The sequence below is a fragment of the Ornithorhynchus anatinus genome, chromosome 3 (genome assembly GCF_004115215.2).
Source record: "Ornithorhynchus anatinus isolate Pmale09 chromosome 3, mOrnAna1.pri.v4, whole genome shotgun sequence".
Lineage (NCBI taxonomy): Eukaryota > Metazoa > Chordata > Mammalia > Monotremata > Ornithorhynchidae > Ornithorhynchus > Ornithorhynchus anatinus.
The window spans coordinates 99,925,503-99,947,435 of record NC_041730.1 but is presented as its reverse complement, the minus strand read 5'-3'; the positions used below and the strand labels follow the sequence as shown (position 1 = coordinate 99,947,435).

Sequence of the window (21,933 nt, the reverse complement as noted above, 5' to 3'; positions counted from 1 at the left end):
GAGGACTTCCCAGACTGTGCTCCCCCTTTTTTCCCTCTGCTCCCTCTACCCCCCCCTCACCTCTCTGCAGCTAAACCCTCCTCTCCCCCTTTTCCCTCTCTTCCTCCCCCTCTCCCGTCCCACCCCCTCAGCACTGTACTCGTCCGCTCAACTGTATATATCTTCATCACCCTATTTATTTTGTTTAATGAGATATACATTACCCTGATTCTACTTATTTGCCATTGTTTTTATGAGACGTTCTTCCCCTTGACTCTATTTATTGCCATTGTTCTTGTCTCCCTGTCTCCCCCAGTTAGACTGTAAGCCCATCAAAGGGCAGGGACTGTTTCTATCTGTTGCCGACTTGTACATTCCAAGCGCTTAGTACAGTGCTCTGCACATAGTAAGCGCTCAATAAATACTATTGAATGAATGAATAAATGGGATATTACCAGAGTTATTAATTAAATTTTCATTATGGTCTTCCCTGATTTGGGAGTTTGGTTCAGTTGTGTCCACTGGGGACTAACTAGCACTATCCACTGGGTTCTAGAGGAAGTTCTTAACACTATACCTCAATCATATTTACTGAGTGCTTACTTTGTGCAGAGCACTGTATTAAGTGCTTAGGGGAGTACAATATAACACAGTTGGCAGACATGTTCCCTGCCCACAACAAGCTTACAGTCTTGGGTAATGGCAAACCTAGGGAGAATAGTAATTTGGGCTACAGTTCAATGGTTCAGGGCAAAACAGCTTCAAGTTTGATCCTATTGGAGGAAAGCTTCCTTGGATCCTTAAAAATTCCAGCATCCATACCAACTACAAGTCACACACACACACACACACACACACACACACACACAGCAAAATGGAAGAAACAGTTAAGATGCTTTCAACAGGAAATGAAAAAAATACTTTATATTTTATTCAAAAAGAAATTCCACTTGGAAAATTGAGAACAGTAGGCTAAGGAGCTGTAGATTGTAAAGAGAGTTGACAGAAGTAATTAGGTGTGTGCTTTGCCCCTGACTTGACTAACCAGATTCAGGCTAAATGACATTTTAATATTTTCGATGACAAAAAATACCAACATTATTTTCCTTAGATATTCAATTACATTCCTCTAAAATAAAAAATTAGTCAACTTAAGTTCATTGTGAAATAATATTAAAAATTAAAGACCAAAGAAATTTGCCTTTCCAGGGCTTTTGCTGATATTGCCCTTGTCATGTAGTCAAATAAATCTTAAAAACAATGTCAACCCCTTTTAATATGCCAAGCTCTCATGAAAAACAATGCTGAATAGATCCACAAAGTGATTTATTAAGGATTCACAAAACCAATCTGTCTGAAAGCACCTTCAATGGTGATTGAGATTCAGACTTTTAATCACTATAAATCAAAGAGTGGTCTGCAAAAAAGGATGTTAAAACACTTTAATAATTGCTAGCAGAAAGAGTCAGGTGCTTCTGGTTCTAGAGGAATATTCTGTATTTGGATTTATATTTGTTTTGTTACTGATAATGTATCTATAAATTACATATTAATAGAAACTGTAAAATGCAAAATACAGGTACACCTGAAAATTTGACAGTAAAATGAAAAAGATAATGTTTTATGGTCCTAATGTTTTTTGCCTTTATCTTATCTATGTATCCTGCCAAGTATTAGGCATACAGCTATCTATGGATTTTATTAGGGGACAGAAAAAACAATTGGGTATTAAATATTGCAAAGAAACTGGAATTAGACATCTGACAAATCATCCATCAAGATTAGATACAGCCTGAAAGAATATATATTTTTCAAATCCAAAGGAAAATTGGGATGTTTCACTTTTTATTCAACAGACAGCCAAACTACAATTTTCTATTATCATCTCGTGTAATACTTTCATAAATAAGATTCCTTTTAGGTGTTCCAAATATACCTTATTTCATTAGTTCATAAATACAAAATTTACTCATTTTTTCTCTTGTATATTTAAGATATCTGAGGGAATATTCATATTCACAAGTGAACTGTTTTGTGCCTATGACCATTTTTGCCTGAGGCTCTCACCCCCTTTACAGCATTAAATTATTAATTTTATTGAAATCCTGGAAGGTGGTTGAAAGGCAATTTATACTCTCATTTCACAGATAAAAAATTGAAGAAATTACTTATCGAAGGTCACCTAATGAAGCAGTGACACAGTAAGGAACAAAATTTGGATTTGCTGAGATCTGGGGCCATGGGTTCCAACTCTTCATTTTTGAGAATCAACCAACCAATCATCTGAATTTATTGAGTGCTTATTGTGTACAGAGCACTTTACTAAGTGGTTGGGATAGTACAATATACAGAGTTGGTAGACCCATTCCCTGCACACAAGGAGTTTACAATCTATGGGGGGAGATGGACATGAATATAAATAAATTACAGATATATACATAAGTGATGAAGGGCTGATGGAGGGGTGAATACAGGGTGCAAATCCAAGTGCAAGGACAACGCAGAAGAAGGTGAAAAAGGAAATGAGGGCTTACTTGGGGAAGGCCTAGTACAGGTGATGTGCTTTGAATAAAGCTTTGAAGGTGGGGAGAGTGATTGTCTGTCTGATATGAAGAGAGAGAGTGCTCCAGGCCAGAGGCAGGATGTGAGTTAGGGGCTGGTGGCAAGACAGATGAGATGGAGGAACATTAGTTGGGTGGCATTAGAGCAGCAAAGTGAGTGTGCTGGATTGTAGTTGGAAATCAGAGAGATAAGGAAGGGGCAGGACAACTGAGTGGTTTTGAAGCTGAGGGTAAGCAATTTTTGTTTAATGCAGAGGTGGATGGGCAACCACTGGAGATTCTTGAGGGGTGGCTAGACGTAGACTGAACTTTTTTTTAGAAAAATGATCTGAGCTGCAATGTGAAGTATGGACTGAAATGGGGAGAGGAAGGAGGCAAGGAGGTCGGCTAGGAGGCTGATGCATTAGTATAGGTGGGATACAAAGTGACTGGATCAGCATACTTGCAGTTCTGATGGAGAGGAAAGGGTGGATTTTAATGATGTCGTGAAGGTAGAACTAACAGGATTTGGTGACAGAGTGAATACGTTGGTTGAGTAAGAGATATTAGTCAAGGGTAATGCCAGGGTTACAAGCTTTAGAGACAGGGACAATGGTGGTACTATGGCTCAGTGGAAAGAGCACGGGCTTTGGAGTCAGAGGTCATGGGTTCGAATCCCAGCTCGGCCACTTGTCAGTTGTGTGACTTTGGGCAAGTCACTTAACTTCTCGGTGCCTCAGTTACCTCATCTGTAAAATGGGGATTAAGACTGTAAGCCCCACGTGGGACAACCTGATTCCCCTGAGTCTACCCCAGTGCTTAGAACAGTGCTCGGCACATAGTAAGTGCTTAACAAATACCAACATTATTACAGTGATGGGAAAGTCAGGGGGAGGACAGGGATTGGTGACAGTTCTGTTTTGGATGTGTTAAATTTGACATGTTGGCTGCCATCCATGTAGAGATGTCCTGAATGCAGGAGAAAATATGAGACTGCAGAGGAGAAAGATAAGAATTGGAGATGGAGATTTTGGAATTATCAGCATAATAATAACTGTGGTACATAATAAGTGTTTAATATATGTTATGTGCTGAACTAAGCGCTGATAGATACAAGATAATCAGGTCCCACATGGATCTCAGTCTAAGTAAGAGGAAGAACAGGTATTATTATTATTAATAGGTATTTGTTAAGTGCTTATTATGTGCCAAGCACAGTTCTAAACATTGGAGTAGAAACAAGGTAATCAGGTTGGACACTCTCCCTATCCCATATGGGGCTCACAATCTTAATCCCCATTTTACAGAAAAGGTAACTGACACAGAGAATTTAAGTGACTTGCCCAAGGTCACACAGCAGGCATATGGCAGAGCCAGGATTCGAACCCACATCCTCTGCCTCCTAAGCTCATGCTCCTGCCACTAGGCCATGCTGCTTACAGATGAAGAAACTGAGGCACAGAGAAGTTAAGTGACTTGCCCTAAATCACACAGATGTGTGGCAGAACTGGGATTAGAACCCAGGTCCTCTGATTCCCAAGCCTGTGTTCTTTCTACTAGGCCCCACTGCTTCTCACAGAGATGGTAGTTGAAGCCACAGGAGCAAACGAGTTCTCCAAGGGAGTGGTTGTAGATGGAGAATAGAATAGGGACCAGGAATGTGCCCAGAGAGACTCCCACAATTATGGGGTGGTGGCAGAGGAGGAGCCTGTGAAAGACTGAGAATGAGTTGTCAGAGAGATAGGAGAACCAGAAAAGGACAGTGTCAGTGAAACCAAGGTTAGATAATGCTTCCAGGAGAAGGGGGTGGTCAACAGTGCTGAAAGCAACTGAGAGGTGGAGGAGAATTAGGGTGGAGTAGGGGCTGTTGGACTTGGCAAGAAAGAGATTACAGTTGACCTTAGAAAGGGCAGTTTCCATGGAATGAAGGGGGCAGAAGCCAAGTTTCTCAAGGAATATGGATATGAATGATAGAAGGGAGAGGGGGCGATAACTTCAGGGAACCATGGAGTGAAGGGAGGGTTCTTTTAGGATATGAGATTCATGAACATGTTTGAAATCAGAGAGGAAGAAGCCACTGGAGAAAGAACAGGTGAATATGGCAATCAGGGAGGGAAGAAAGAAGGGGGCATGTATTTTAATAAGGTGCAAAGGAATGGAATTGGAGGTGCAGGAGAAGGGGGCAGATTTTGAGAGAAAGTGAGAGATCACTTCTTGAGAAACTGCTGGTAAGATTGGGACAGTTGTTGAAGAGGGGTGCTGGTAAGGTTGGGACAGTTGTTGAAGAAAGGGCAGGAGGGAGAGACTGAAGAGGAGCAGGGGAGATTTTAGGGAGATCAACACCTGTGGGTTTCAATTTTCTCAATAGATTATTGGCTAGGTCTTTAGGGGCAAGAGATGGTGGGTTGGACAGGGGGTTTGAGGCAGGAGTTAAACGTCTAAAACAACCGGTGAAGGCAATAGGCAATGGAGTCGATAAGGATGGAAAATATTGTTGCCAGACAGAGGAGAGGGCAGAGTTAAACTAAGAGGATGATCTTCAGATGGATGTGGTCGGCTTGATATCTGGATTTCTGCCAGTAGTGCTTTGTGGGTCATGCATAGAAAAAAAGGAAGTGTACTGTGGAGGTGATCCAGAGCTGAGGGTTAGTGGTACGAGATTGGCGAAGAGAAAGGGGGTTAACTTAGGGGCAGAGCTTTGAGAGGGCAGATCTTTGACGGGACTAGGAAGGAAAAGGAGGATGAGGAAGGGAGGTAATGGAGGAGAAAGGGAGGGAGAAAAACGGGAGGAATAGAAATACAGGTCACAAAAGGAGGCGCATCTTTTCTGCTGTCCAATAGTTCGTCCCAAAGTCAGATGCATCTCACAGCACCACACAAGCACCATTATGTGTGAAGCAGCAGCATGGCCTAGTGAACGGAGCACAGGCCTGGGAGTCAGAAGATCATGGGTTCTAATCCTGACTCCACTGCTTATCTGCTGTGTGATCTGGGCAAGTAACTTAACTTCTCTGTGCCTCAGTTACCTCATCTGTAAAATGGGGATTAAGACTGTGAGCCCCACATGGGAGAGGGTCTGCGTCCAACTTAATTTACTTGTATCCAACCCAGCGCTTAGGACAGTGCCTGACAAACAGTAAGAACATAGCAAATACCATCATTATTATTATTATTATTCTTGGGCCAGAACCTGCTGGGCATGCCTGTGGCAACTTTCGTCACGAAGCAATCCAACTACACTGCTTCAGCTGCAAATTCTGGTCTGATATTGGCAGTTCAATTTCAAGGGGTGTAAATTATCAGAGTAGCTCGGGAATCCCAACCCTGAGTCCAGCCCCAACTCAATCCCCAGTCCAATCCTTGCCTGTGAGGATCTGCTTTGTTTTGCTGTCTGTCTCCCCCCTTCTAGACTATGAGCCCGTTGTTGGGTACAGATTATCTCTATTTGTTGCCAAACTGTACTTTCCAAGTGCTTAGTATAGTGTTCTGCCCACAGTGAGCGCTCAATAAATACGACATTGAATGAATGATCAGAAATGTGCCTGTAGCATTCCCATCATTTTTCTCCTCCTGCTGGCAAATGGAAAGGAGGTTGAGCTACCATCTGCAGAGTAAGTGCTCAGTAAATATGACTGATAGAGGCCATCCCAGACTAAGCCCCTCTTTTCCTCAGCTCCCACTCCCCATCCCCCCAATTCGACCCTTCTGCTCTACTCCCCTCATTACCCCACAGGACGTGTGTATATATGTACATATCTATAATTCTATTTATTTACATTAATGCCTATTTACTTGTTCTGAGGTGTATATATACATCTATGATTCTATTTATTTATATTGATGCTACTGATGCCTGTTAACTTGTTTTGATGCCTCTCTCCCCCCTTCTAGACTGTGAGCCTATTGTGGGCGGGGATTGTCTCTCTCTGTTGCTGAACTGTACTTTCCAAGTGCTTAGTACAGTGCTCTGTGAATGAGAACTGAATGAATGAATGAATGAATGAATGAATGATGGCAGAGCAGTGCTTGCGAGAGTACAATATAACAATATAATAGATGCGTTCCCTTCTCTGATTGCTAGACTAGATTACTTCAAAAACATTTTCTGAGTTATCTCCGAGGAGAAAAATCAGTCACTTGCCAATTTGTTTTTGTTCTGTACTGCAAATAAATATTCCCTTGAATAAAAACGCTTCATTGATAAAGTTGAACTTGTGTTTTTACACATTTAATGTTAATAATTAATTCTCACCCAGTATTACATTAAATGTTCAAAAATTACCCCCGACTTTTCAAATCGACGAAATGACATAGAGGTTCAATACTTTACTCCCAGCCTATAACACTGGTGGTTGGGATTTAGGGCAAGAGAGTTTGTTAGATCTCCTCAGAGGCTTAATTTGGTGACTTCTACCCAACTGGCATTTCCTATTTCAATTTCACTTTGCCCACTCAATATATTTAAGAAGAAACAATGTTTTTAATAAGTTGGAGATAGTTTAACATTGTGCTTTACTCTATTTTCATCACCACACAATTAAGGGACCCCAGATGGTAGCCTGGTATGCCCTCCGGCAAAACTGCTACTAAATATCATAATATAGGAAATGCAAGGGAAAGACTATTTTTTCAAGGGAGTAGTGGCTTTGGGGAAGGGCATTTAAACTCCCAATCTATAAACCAGGTCTATCATCTAAAAGGGCAAATATAAAATGCACATTTTTTCAATGAGTCACATTCTTCTTTATTTTCAACATTAAATTCAGCTCTGTGGGATTACTTGAGGGAAAAGATGTTGGAAACACAAATAAGAGTTACATTTTTAAGGGCATAGGAAAAGTTGTTCCAGCGCTGAAATTCTCCATCCAAATCAATTCCACAGTTTCTGTTTTAGCAGCAACATTTTTCTCTTTGGGGTTTTTGAAAACAAATTACTGAACTGTGTTTAAAATGAGTAAGTGTTAGTTGAATACTTTAAATAAATGGTCCACATACCACACTGCTTACTGGTTTCTACAATCTAATAATAATAATAATAATAATAATAATAATAATGATGGCATTTGTTAAGTGTTTACTATTTGCCAAGCACTGTTCTAAGCTCTGGGGAAGATACAAGATAATCAGGTTGTCCCACATGGGGCTCACAGTCTTAATCCCCATTTTACAGATGAGGTAGCTGAGGCACAGAGAAGTCAAGTGACTTGCCTAGAAGATCAAGGTGTGTTTGACTTAATCAGCGATTTAATTTCCAACAAAGGGGATAATTCTACCTTTTACATTGAGCTGTGCTTTATTCCACACTCCTAAATTGGGAAATTTTACAGTTCCCATCCTCACCTATGGATATTTCCATGCTAGATCCTTTAAAAAATGAGAAACTTAGTCTCAAGGAGACCACCTTCAGGACAAGAACTGCCAAATTCGAAAACAATTCTAATGGCTTGAAAGAATTAATGCATCTCAGACATTGCCTTCATTAACTAGTGTTGCACAGTCACCCAAAACAATCTGGTCCAGTGTGTCTTTATCACCTTTCTAAACAAATGCAAAGTATTTGTCATCCCCTTGTCTTTTTCATTATAAGAACAAGTCTATACTAACAATAATAATAATAATGATGATGGCATTTGTTAAGCACTTACTATGTGCCAAACACTGTTCTAAGCACTGGAACTAGCCACTCACAGCAAATTACATTAAACCATTAGCATAGCAATAAAATTGCATTTATGTGCTCCTTCAATCAAATTTATTGAATGTTTACAGTGTGCAAAGCATTGTACTAAGCACTTAAAAGAGTACAGTATAACAAGAGACACATTCCCTGCCCACAGTGAGCATTTACGAAGCAAAACACCATCTTCTCCCTCTGTATTCATCCAATTCTCTTACCAGTAGAAATTCAATCGGTGATATTCACGGAGTGCTTGCTGCGTGCAGAGCACTGTGCTACATGTTTGGGAAAGTTCAATACAAGACAGTAGGTAATAATGCTGGTATTTGCTAAGTGCTTACTATGTGCCAAGCACTGTTCTAAGAGCCAGTAGATACAAGGTAATCATGTTGTTCCACGTGGGGCTCAAAGTCTTAATCCCCATTTTACAGATGAGGTAACTGAGGCACACAGAAGTTAAGTGGCTTGCCCAAGGTCACACAGCAACCTACTCGTGGAGTCGGAATTAGAACCCATGTTCTCTGACTCCCAAGCCCATGCTCTTTACACTATGCCACACCAATCCCTGACCATAAGGAACCTACAGTCTACAGAGGGAGACTGTATTAAAATAAATTAAAGCTTTCAAGACATTCAGAAATAGTACAGAAAGATTCATTATGTTTTTTGTTAAGTGCTTACTATGTGACAAGCCACATAGTATAGTGCTCTGCTCTTAGTAAGTGCTTAATAAATACCATTGATTCATTCATTCAATAGTATTTATTGAGCGCTTACTATGTGCAGAGCACTGTACTAAGCGCTTGGGATGAACAAGTCGGCAACAGATAGAGACAGTCCCTGCCGTTTGACGGGCTTACAGTCTAATCGGGGGAGACGGACAGACAAGAACAATGACAATAAACAGCGTCAAGGGGAAGAACATCTCGTAAAAACAATGGCAACTAAATAGAATCAAGGCGATGTACAATTCATTAACAAAATAAATAGGGTAACGAAAATATATATAGTTGAGCGGACGGGTACAGTGCTGTGGGGATGGGAAGGGAGAGGTGGAGGAGCAGAGGGAAAAGGGGAAAATGAGGCTTTAGCTGCGGAGAGGTAAAGGGGGGATGGCAGAGGGAGTAGAGGGGGAAGAGGAGCTCAGTCTGGGAACGCCTCTTGGAGGAGGTGATTTTTAAGTAAGGTTTTGAAGAGGGAAAGAGAATCAGTTTGGCGGAGGTGAGGAGGGAGGGCGTTCCAGGACCGCGGGAGGACGTGACCCAGGGGTCGACGGCGGGATAGGCGAGACCGAGGGACGGCGAGGAGGTGGGCGGCAGAGGAGCGGAGCGTGCGGGGTGGGCGGTAGAAAGAGAGAAGGGAGGAGAGGTAGGAAGGGGCAAGGTGATGTAGAGCCTTGAAGCCTAGAGTGAGGAGTTTTTGTTTGGAGCGGAGGTCGATAGGCAACCACTGGAGTTGTTTAAGAAGGGGAGTGACATGCCCAGATCGTTTCTGCAGGAAGATGAGCCGGGCAGCGGAGTGAAGAATAGACCGGAGCGGGGCGAGAGAGGAGGAAGGGAGGTCAGAGAGAAGGCTGACACAGTAGTCTAGCCGGGATATAACGAGAGCCCGTAATAGTAAGGTAGCCGTTTGGGTGGAGAGGAAAGGGCGGATCTTGGCGATATTGTAGAGGTGAAACCGGCAGGTCTTGGTAACGGATAGGATGTGTGGGGTGAACGAGAGGGACGAGTCAAGGATGACACCGAGATTGCGGGCCTGAGAGACGGGAAGGATGGTCGTGCCATCCACGGTGATGGAGAAGTCTGGGAGCGGACCGGGCTTGGGAGGGAAGATGAGGAGCTCAGTCTTGCTCATGTTGAGTTTTAGGTGGCGGGCCGACATCCAGGTGGAGATGTCCCGGAGGCAGGAGGAGATGCGAGCCCGAAGGGAGGGGGAGAGGACAGGGGCGGAGATGTAGATCTGCGTGTCATCTGCGTAGAGATGGTAGTCAAAGCCGTGAGAGCGGATGAGTTCACCGAGGGAGTGAGTGTAAATGGAGAACAGAAGAGGGCCAAGAACTGACCCTTGAGGAACTCCAACAGTTAAAGGATGGGAGGGGGAGGAGGCTCCAGCGTAGGAGACCGAGAATGATCGGCCAGAGAGGTAAGAGGAGAACCAGGAGAGGACAGAGTCCGTGAAGCCAAGGTGAGATAAGGTATGGAGGAGGAGGGGATGGTCGACAGTGTCAAAGGCAGCAGAGAGGTCAAGGAGGATCAGAATGGAGTAGGAGCCATTGGATTTGGCAAGAAGGAGGTCATGGGTGACCTTAGAGAGAGCAGTCTCGGTAGAGTGGAGGGGACGGAAGCCAGATTGGAGGGGGTCTAGGAGAGAATGGGAGTTAAGGAATTCTAGGCATCGACTGTAGACGACTCATTCTAGGATTTTGGAAAGGAAGGGTAGTAGGGAGATAGGACGATAACTGGAGGGGGAAGTGGGGTCAAGACCGGGTTTTTTTAGGATGGGGGAGACGTGGGCATGTTTGAAGGCAGAGGGGAAGGAGCCCTTGGAGATTGAGTGGTTAAAAATAGAAGTTAAGGAAGGGAGGAGGGCAGGGGCGATAGTTTTAAGAAGGTGAGAGGGAATGGGGTCCGAGGCGCAGGTGGAGGGGGTGGCACTTGCGAGGAGGGAGGAGATCTCCTCTGAGGATACTGTAGGGAAGGATGGGAAAGTAGGGGAGGGGGTTGTTGGGGGGGAGGGGAGAGGCGGAGGGGTGACTTTGGGGAGCTCAGACCTGATCGTAGTGATTTTCGTGAGGAAATAGGTGGCCAGATCACTGGGGGTGAGAGATGGGGGAGGGGGAGGAACAGGGGGCCTAAGGAGAGAGTTAAAGGTCCGGAACAATCGGCGGGGGTGACGGGCATGGGTGTCGATGAGGGAGGAGAAGAAGCTTTGCCTGGCGGAGGAGAGGGCAGAGTTAAGGCAGGAAAGGATAAATTTGAAGTGTGTGAGGTCGGCTTGGTGCTTGGACTTTCGCCAGCAGCGCTCAGCAGCTCGAGCATAGGAGCGTAGGAGGCGGACAGAGGAGGTGATCCAGGGCTGTGGGTTAGTGGAGCGAGAGCGGCGGAGGGAAAGGGGGGCGAGAGAGTCGAGATGAGTAGAGAGGGTGGAGTTGAGAGTGGAGACCCGCTCGTCGAGAGTGGGAAGAGAGGACAGGGCGGCAAGGTGAGGCGATGAGGATGAAGATGAAGACTCTGTTATGGGTCCCCATCTCTTCTGACTTTACAACCAGTCATTCCTTTGGAAGCAAATCTGCTCCCACTTTTTTGACTACAAATTCTATGCAGATGGTTTCCAAAACTATCTTGCTAGGCCTAATGTGTTTCTGCCATCTTCTATTTCAACCTGTTTCTGTGGCATCTCTGCATGAAAGTCCTGCCTGTACCTCCAGCTCAATATATCCAAAATTGAACTCCTCATATTCTCCCTCCAATTCCACCCCTCCACTTGATATTTCCATGAAAATTGACATCACCACCATCCTCACTGCTTCTGGAGCTTGTGACCTGGGCACTATCCTTAATTCCTCCCTTCCACTCAACCGGCAAACAATGATATTTCCTGAGTGCTCTTGTGTGCCATATTCAGTCTGTCACCAAATCCTATGTATTTTTTTTTTCCATCACACTTCCAGGATCTGACCCTTCCTCACCACCAAAAGCAGTCAACCACATTAGACCGTATCCTAGTGTCCTAAATCAGCCTCCTCATTTGACTCCCTTTCTCCAGTTTACACTCTCACCAGTCCATACCTCAAATTGCTGCCTGGATCATTTTCTTTAAATGTTCTATACACTTCTCTCCACGCTTTAAAACTTGAAATTGTTGCCCATTCCTTTCCGCATCAAGCAAAAACCACTGACCATTGTCTTCAGTGCACTGCCTTGCTTATCTGACACCTTCCTATTTATCCATTCCACATCTGATCACGCTCTTTGTTCCCCTCAACCTACCTATTCTCTGTCTTTGGCCCATGACCTCCAACCAAGCCCAGAAGTATCTTTCCTTCAAACACAACAGACCACAGGTATTCCCATCTTCAAAGCCCTTCTGAAATCACATCTGCCCAGGAGACATTCTTCCCATTTATGTCTTCCACCTACTGCCACTTCTGCACCACTTACTAATTCACTTACTCACACCTCCAGTATCACTTATGTACCCATCTTATCTACCCTATTATTTAACATTAATTCATGAACATATCCCCCCTTCTTTCTTCCTCCGATCTGTATTTAATTTCTGTACCTGTACCCCATTCCAGACTTTAAGTTCTTGAGGGCCAAAATCTTGTATAGTAATTCTAACGTACTTTCATAGGCACTTAGTACAGTGCTCTGCACAACAGGCACTCAATAAATACCACTGATTACTATATTTCCTCCCAGTGTCAGGAACCGTGATTGAAGTAATGTCCCTGTACCTTTCCCCATTACTTAGTATAGTGCTCTGTGTAAAAGTAAATGTGCAACAAATATAGTTAAAAATAATACATCACTATTTACAAAGTTCACTATCCATTAAAATAAACTATCCAAGAAAACTGCAGAGGTAAAACTGGACTTACATATTCCTTCACATTTTTTGTCTTCACAGCTTTATATGAATAATAAGCAGGATACAGCATTCCAAACACCAACCTAATAAAAAAATACAGGAAGTTAAAAATGTTTCAGGAAAAATCAATAAGTTTTCAAGTTACAATGATTGAATACAGAATTTGATATAATTCATGCATATAAAGATGGAAAAAAATGCAAACTAAACTAGACTGTAAATCTTTTTAGTTAATTTCTGGATCAAATTAACAGTCACTTGACAGCATATTATCAACTATTATTTCCCCTCAAAAAACTATGCCCTCATGAAGTTCAAGGCCCAACTGACTTCAAAAAATTTGGAAAAATATAATTTCTACTGGAAAAGTAAATTGGAATAATGACTCTTTGAAATATATACAATAATTTATGTGAAGTCCAGTTTGCAAGTACACAATTTAAATAAAATGCTCTATTGGATCAATCAATCAGTAGTTCAAGAATGTAGCCACTTAAGCTCATATAGCCTTCACAGGAAATGGCTCTGATTCAAAGACTTCAGGTTCATAGCCCAAGATGATTCCTTTTGCCACTCTCCTGAGCAAGAGTCTAGAAGGCAAGGAACTCTGAGTGACACAGTGGACTTTTCAGTCACACCCACAGCTAGTGTGACTCCCCAAATCATCACCTTTGAATATACAGGACATACATACTTCCATATAAAATGAGTGGGTGTGGGTAGACGTGTAACCCATTACACACACCCCCACACCCACATACCAGCTTCATATTTTTTGTCTATGCCACATATAGCTTGATACTGTCAATGTTAACCGGCTTTAAGGCACTCATTCAATCAGCCCTCCCCCTTCCATCATTCCCTTGATCGCCTGCCCACTACAAACAGCCCCCGACATTTCACACCTCTACCACAAATCTACTGACTGTGCCTTACTCTCATTTCTCCTTCACTGACCTCTTGCTCCCACCCTCCCTCCTGCCTGGAACTCTCTCCCCTTCATTGCCAACAGACCATCAGTCTCCCTATTTTCAAAGCCCTACTAAAATCATCTCTGCTCCAGACAGCCCTCCTTGACTAACCACCTCATCCTATTCTCTCACTCTTCTGCATCACCTGCACTTATAAATTTTTTTATCCCCTAAGCATTTTATTATTCACTCACCCCTGCCCCACAACACTTACAGATAATAATGTTGGTATTTGTTAAGCGCTTACTATGTGCCGAGCACTGTTCTAAGAGCTGGGGTAGACACAGGGGAATCAGGTTGTCCCATGTGGGTCTCACAGTCTTAATCCCCATTTTACAGATGAGGTAACTGAGGCACCGAGAAGTTAAGTGACTTGCCCAAAGTCACACAGCTGACAAGTGGCCGAGCCGGGATTCAAACCCGTGACCTCTGACTCCAAAGCCCGTGCTCTTTCCACTGAGCCACGCTGCTTATATTTCGTTGCTTCTCCCTACTTGTAATTTACTTTAATGTCCATCTTCCCAACTAAACTGTAAGCTCCTTGTTGGCCGGTATCATGTCTTCCAACTCATCATGTCTTCCAACTCTACTGCACTGTGCTCCGCTAAACACTTAGTACAGTGCTCTGCACTTAGCAACGACTCAATAAATACCATTTACTGATTGTCTTACTGGACCTTAATGGACTTCTCTGATTGTAGTAGTAATAGTATTAGAACTTAGTGAGTGTTTACTGAGTGCAGAGCACTGTACAGAGCCCCAAGAAAAACATACAGGGTGAGAATTAAATTCTGTCCCTGCCAATGATAGATGCTCACAAACTAAAAAAGGGAAAGATTTGGCAAGAGAGATAATGGAAAAGATAAAATAAAATCTATCAATCAATCACATTATAAAAGACATTGAACATAGTTCAACAGGTCCAGTGGGAAAGGGGACCTGAGGTGCCACAGGGTGTTCCCACCCAGCTATTCCTTTTTCTTTTTAATGGTATTTGTTAAGCACTTATTATGTGCCAGGCATTTTCTTAACTTCCCTTAACTCTTAAGGGAATTAATCTTGCCTTAAAAACCTTAACTTCCACCTTCAACTGCTCACTCTCCAATGACTTCTTCCCCTCTGCCTTCACACATGCCCACATCTCCCCCATCCTAAAAAAAATCCTCCCTTGTCCCCACAGTCCCCTTCAGTTACTGCCCCATCTCCTTCCTGTCCTTCCTTTCCAAACTCCTGGAGCGAGTCGTCTACACTCACTCCCTAGAATTCCTCTCCTCCAACTCTCTGTTGAAGCACGGGCCTTCGAGTCAGAAGGATCTGGGCTTTAGAGCACTCAATTGCTTTGCCCCTTCCCACATTACCTCTCTAATTTTCTAGAACTCATTCTGCCCACTTTGTTTCTCTAAAACCAACGTGCTCACTATCTCAATCTTGTCCATCTCACCTCCAACTCTTTGCCCATTATCCTCTCTCTGATCTGGAACTCCCTCTCTCTTCATATACAAAAGACCACCATTCATTTCATCTTCAAACCCTCATTAAAATCACATCTCCTTCATGAGGCCTTCTGCAACTATGCCATCATTTCTCCTACTCCATCTTCTTCCTACATCATTTATGCACATGGATCTGTACCCTTTTAGCACTTGATAGTCACCCCACCATCAGCAACAAAGCACTTAAGTACCTATCTGTGATTTATTTAAATTAATATTTGTCTCCCTCTTCAGATTGTAAGTTCCTTGTGGAATGTTCTACTCCATTTCCTGAACTGCCTGGATCTTGTACCCGTCGACTCTCATTTTTTCTGTGTGTTTAAGGATGGATTACATGGACAAAATTTGAAGATGAAGGGTCATAAAGAATGGTTGTAACAAGCAGCTATACAATGCTGACATGCAAGCTCCTGGTTCAACACTGGCACAATGCACTAAGTTGGTATTTGTTAAGCACTTACTATGTGCTGAGCGCTGTTCTAAGTGCTGGGGTAGACACAAGGGAATCAGGTTGTCCCACGTGGGGCTCACAGTCTTAATCCCCATTTTACAGATGAGGTAACTGAGGCACCGAGAAGTTAAGTGACTTGCCCAAAGTCACACAGCTGACAAATGGCCGAGCTGGGATTTGAACCCATGACCTCTGACTCCAAAGCCCATGCTCTTTCCACTGAGCCATGCTAGAGAGGTAAAGACTGGAGGTAGGGGGAGAGTAACTCACATTTTCCACTTACACCAACTAACAATTTTCAATGTAATATTTAAGGCATCCTGAATATCTGCCTTTAAATGGTATGCTCTCCTTGAGGAAAGCAGTTATATTTTCACCTATTTAATTCAAATATCTCTAGACTGTATGCTCATTATAGGCAGGGAATGGGTTTACTAATTCTGTTATACTCTCCCAAGAGCTTAGTACAGTGCTCTGCACAGTAAGCACTCAATAAATACCAATGATTGACTGAAGTTTCCGAAACTACCATGCTGTTAGACTGAATTCAATAAATCCTCACGGATATCATGCATTGGAATAACTTTTCCTTCTTGTATTCGATAAAAAGAAAAAATATTTTCAATTCTATTATAAGCAGCTGAATAGGATTTTAAAAGTTGACATCATTTTCTATCCAGCATCAATATTATCGGCCAGCAGAACAGTAATAGGAGCTGACAGGCATCACTGGCAGGAATGCCATCTTTAATTTTATCATTTATCACTGCTCCTGTAGACACTGTTTGGCCCTTTGTTATTAACAGATGTTCTATTTCCTAGTTTTCCTGAGCTTATTTCCATAACACAGAAGCCTGCTGTAGAGGTTTGCAGCAGGGGAGGTCTGGCACAAAGCCAAAATACAAGGAAAATAGTACATAAATTAACATAAAACTTAAGGCCACCTAGGAGATAGACTAGTTGGAAAAGGGAAAATCCTTTAAAAGGCAACATCTGAGGTTTATATGCAATTAAACAATATATTTCATTGAAGATTCTAGACCGTAATTTCGTTGTGTCATGGAACGTGTCTACTAACTCTGTTATACTTCATTCTCCTAAGTGTTTAGTACAGTGCTCTGCACACACTAAGTGCTCAAGCAATACCACTGATTGACTGATGGAGCAGGAAAACAGGAGTTACTCCTGTCCCTGTCAGGCAGAAAAAGTTGAGAGAAGAATTGTATGACTGGTAACCTACATATCCGCTTATATTTTGCATTAATTTCAACCTGATGGAATCTTCTGTCAAGAACTAAAGATAAGCCTCAACCCTGAAAATTCCGAACTGAGAACCTGTGAACAACCAGTCTACCCAAAGTTGTCATTAGAATATCTATGCTGAGTGCTCAGAATGTGCAGTGAATTCCCCACTGGTTTGAGGCCAGATAGGCAGGCCTTGTCATTGAAATTCTCCTTTCTTTGAGGAGGAAATGAATCTTGAATAATTCCCAGTCTTTAAAGACTCTTCGAAATAATATTCTCATGAATTCAAGGGCCGCAATGTTCTGGTGTAGTTTCTAAAGCAAAGGAAGATGTGTTTGCACAGGGAAGAGGTCACATGAGATTTTAAAAATAATCACAAATTCCATGTGTGGCTTACCTGTCCTAAGGCTAGCTGACTCAAAGACTAATTCTGAGGGAGTATTCTATACTATTATTTCTTCTGAAATAATTAAGCAAAATAGAGCTGAAAAATGTGAGGATTGGGACACAGGGTTTATATGCCATAAGGTTGCATCCTCTTGTGTGCTTCCTTTTAACCCTTTGCTCCTCCAGTCACCCTCATACCAGCTTGCCTGGATTTTAGGAATTGTCCTGGGTCCCAAAACAGAAATAAGATGATGGCTATTGGGGGGGTCAGACTAGGGAAAAACCTAAAAGGCTATAAAATTTGTAAAAATTAGCTTTGCTAGGGTGGGCTTGGAGGTCCAATGGCTCCAAAACACTCATCCAATCTGTGTGGCTAAATCTGCAATCTCTTATGGTGTTGTGGATGGAGCATGGGCCTGGAAGTCAGAAGTCCATGGGTTCTACTTTCGAATCTACCACTTGTCTGCTGTGTGGCCTTGAGCAAGTCACTTCACTTCTCTGTGCCTCAATTACCTCATCTGTAAAATGGGGATTGAGACTGTGAGCCCCATGTGGGATAGAAACTGTGTCCAACCGGGTTTGCTTATATCCACCCCAGTGCTTAGTATAATGCCTGGCAAATAGTAAGTGCTTAACAAATACCACAATTATTATTACTATTTAATATTAAACTTATGACCCCATCATAATTTTCTAGACATGAGTTTCTTTTTTAAGAAAAAAAAGACATGGCTTGAGGTGATATTTACTTAAACTTACAGAGGCATGTTAAATCTCCTTCCCAGCATAATTCATAAAGACTGCTACTAGTGGTAAAAATGCTCTCTCAAACATGAAAAAGCCAATGTAATATGTAAAAAATTATTTTCTTAACACAGATTATAGAATAGTAAAAAGAAAATCAATTGAGAAGCATTCTACATCTCCTCCCGTTCTCTCCCCCTCCCTCCAGGCTCGTATCTCCTCTTGCCTTCAGGACATCTCCACATGGATGTCTGCCCACCATCTAAAACTGAACATGTCCAAGACTGAGTTCCTTATCTTCCCTCCCAAACCCTGTCCTCTCCCTGACTTCCCTGTCACAGTGGACAGCACTACCATCCTTCCCGTCTCATAGGCCCACAACCTTGGTGTCATCCTTGACTCTGCTCTCTCATTCACCCCACACATTCATTCATTCAATAGTATTTATTGAGCGCTTACTATGTGCAGAGCACTGTACTAAGCGCTTGGAATGAACAAGGCAGCAACAGATAGAGACAGTCCCTGTCCTTTGATGGGCTTACAGTCTAATCGGGGGAGACAGACAAGAACAATGGCAATAAATAGAGTCGAGGGGAAGAACATCTCATAAAAACAATGGCAACTAAATAGAATCAAAGCACTGTACATTTCATTAACAAAATAAATAGGGTAATGAAAATATATACAGTTGAGCAGACGAGTACAGTGCTGAGGGGATGGGAAGGGAGAGGGGGAGGAGCAGAGGGAAATGAGGGGAAAAGAGGGTTAAGCTGAAGAGAGGTGAGGGGAGGCGGTAGAGGGAGTAGAGGGAGAAGGGGCGCTCAGTCTGGGAAGGCCTCTTGGAGGAGGTGAGTTTTAAGTAGGGTTTTGAAGAGGGGAAGAGAATTAGTTTGGCGGAGGTGAGGAGGGAGGGCATTCCAGGCTCGGGGGGTCGCATAACTAGTTAGCATGCCAGAGTCTCGTTCGTTATCAGAATTAACCAGACAAATCGCTCCACCAACTAAGAACGGCCTTGCACCACCCCCCACAGAATCGAGAAAGAGCTATTGATCTGTCAATCCTTTCCGTGTCCGGGCCGGGTGAGGTTTCCCACCAGTCCTTCACCAAAACCTGCCGGTCGCACTTTCACAATATCGCCAAGACCCGCCCTTTCCTCTCCATCCAAACTGTTATCTTGCTGGTACAAGCTCTCATAATATCCCGACTGGATTACTGTGTCAGCCTCTTTCTCTGATATCCCATCATCCTGTCTCTCCCCACTCCAGTCTATTCTTCATTCCTCTGCCCGAATCACCTTTCTAGAGAAACACTCTGGGCATGTCGCTCCCCCTTAAGGACCTCCAGTGGTTGCCTATCAACCTTCGCAAGAAACAAAACTCCTCACTCTTGGCTTCAAACCTCTCCATCACATTGCCCCTTCCTAACTCACCTCCCTTCTCCCCTTCTACAGCCCACTCCGTACACTCTGCTCCTCTGCCGCTAACCTCCACACGGTCCCTCGTTCATGCCTGTCCCGCTGTTGGCCTCTGGCCCACATGCTACCACTGACCTGGAATGCCCTCCCTCCCCACATCTGCCAAATTAACTCTCTTCCCCTCTTCAAAGCCCTACTGAGAGCTCACCTCCTCCAGCCTTCTCAGACTGAGGCCTCCCTTTCCCTCTGCTCTTCCTCCCCTCCCCATACCCCCTTCTCCTGCTCTCTGCTCTTCCCTCTTTCCTTCCCCACAGCACTTGTGCATATTTGTATATATTATTTTTTACTCTATTTATTTTGTTAATGATGTGTATATATCTATGATTCTATTTATTTTGATGATATTGACGCAAGACTACTTGTTTTGTTTTGTTCTGTTTTGTTTTGTAGTCTGTCTCCCCCATTTAGACTGTGAGCCCATTTTTGGGCAGGGATTGTCTCTATCTGTTACCGAATTGTACATTCCAAGAACTTAGTACAGTGCTCTGCAAATAGTAAGAGCTCAATAAATATGACTGACTGAATGAATGAAAAAAGCATTATAAAAGTTCAATTTTGGTTAGTTGAGTTTCCATTATTACTGAAATATGGACTGTTCAGCCCATGTTTCCCCACTTCTCAAGAACCTATAGAGGTTGTCCATTGCCTCCATATGAGGCAGAAACTCCTTACCATCGGCTTTAATGCACTCAAACATCTTGAGAGCTGCAGAGAGCTGGCCCAGGGTAAGCTTGGAGAAGGAGAAGTGGGAGTGGACACAGAATGCTGCCCTGATAAAACTAGATGGTGATTGGCCAAATGCTCCTCTTTTTTTCTATGGTATTTGTTAAGCACTTAATATGTCCCAGGCACTGAAATAAAGCAGTGGAGTAGACACACACTAATCAGGTTGGGCACAGTCCATGTCCCACATGGTGCCCACAGTCTTAATTCCCATTTTACAGATGAGAAGTTAAGTGACTTGCCCAAGGTCACACAGCAGACAACTGGCTGATCTGGGATTAGAATTCAGGTCCTTCAGACTCCCAGGTCCATGCTATATCCACTAAGCAATGCTGCTCCTGCCACAGACAGGGGAATTCCTGGTGTTTAATAGCTTCAAATCTGCAGAGTCCCCTGAATCTGAGATGAGAATACTTTATTAGAATATATTATGTATTATATTAAGATGGCAGCATTTATCTAGTAATTTAACTATGCTTCCAGACATTTTTTCTCCTTATAAATTTCAATTACTTTCCCTTAGGAAATACTTCCTTTCTATTTTATTCTACACAACATTATGAGGTAGTATCAGTTGGCATTCTGAATTTTCCATGGAAATACTCCAGATTTGGGCACATATCCAAATGTATTGTTACTTAAGATCTGATTGCAATAAAGAGAAAAAATTAAACTGATTATGGTATCCTAGATCTAACCAGTTAAAAACTAGAACTTCATCTTATGAAATATCATAAATTCCAACAAGTAATGGGTCTAAAATTATTTACTGAACTCCCATTTAGTGGAGTGCAGTGTACCAGGCTCTGGGTAAGGACAGAATAAAGAAGTACAAGTACTGCATTTTAATGGGGAAGACAAATATAAAAATATTTACAACTAATGTGGTCAAAATAGTATACATAAATCCTGAGGTTGGGTATAAATTAAAAGGTTGAAAGTGTTAGGGTTGGCTGATGTGTCTGTGTGGCTAAGAACACTGAGAAATTAATCAGGGAAAGCTTGTTAGAGGAGGTGGAACTCTGAATCAGTCAATGATATTTATTGAGCACTTATGTGCAGAGGACTGTACTAAGCACTTGGAAGCATCCAATATAATAGAGTTTGTAGATAGGATTCCCTGCCCTCAAGGAACTTTCACTCTAGTGGGGGAGAAAGACATAAAAATAAATTACACATGGGGATGTGAGAACTTTGGTTTGCTGGACATGAGGAGGGAGTACCTATGGGGAGGAAGAGCCTGAGTAAGGGGACAGAGGTGGAAGGCATGAGAGCAATGAACAGTTAGAAGATTAGCTGAGGAGGAACGAAGAAAGCGAGCTGGGAAATAGCAGGTGAAGAGATTAGATGGGTAAAGTGGGGCTGGATGATAGAAAGCCTTAGAAAACAATCGTGAGGAGTTTTTGTTTGATCTGAAGAAGCCCAGGAAACCTGTGGAGGGTTTGGAGTAGAGGAAAAGCAGCATGGCCTAGTAGATAGAGCATGGGCCTGGGAGTCAGAAGGATTTACATTCTAATCCTGGTTCTGCCACTTATCTGCTGTGTGACTCGGGGAAGTCACTTAACTTCTCAGTCAGTTTCCACATCCGTAAAATGGGGATCAAGACTATGAGTCCCATGTGGGACAGAGACTGTGTCCCACCTGACTATCTTGTAT

General features: G+C 42.9%; 1 protein-coding gene across 1 annotated transcript in view; it reads right to left on the bottom strand.

Moving 5' to 3' along the window:
* Positions 1 to 21,933, bottom strand: part of REEP3 (receptor accessory protein 3) — a 134,761-nt gene that overhangs the window by 57,688 nt on the left and 55,140 nt on the right. The window contains exon 2 of the mRNA XM_029060604.2: positions 12,800 to 12,872. Coding sequence (XP_028916437.1) covers positions 12,800 to 12,872 — 73 coding nt within the window. The remainder of the gene's footprint in view (positions 1 to 12,799; positions 12,873 to 21,933) is intronic.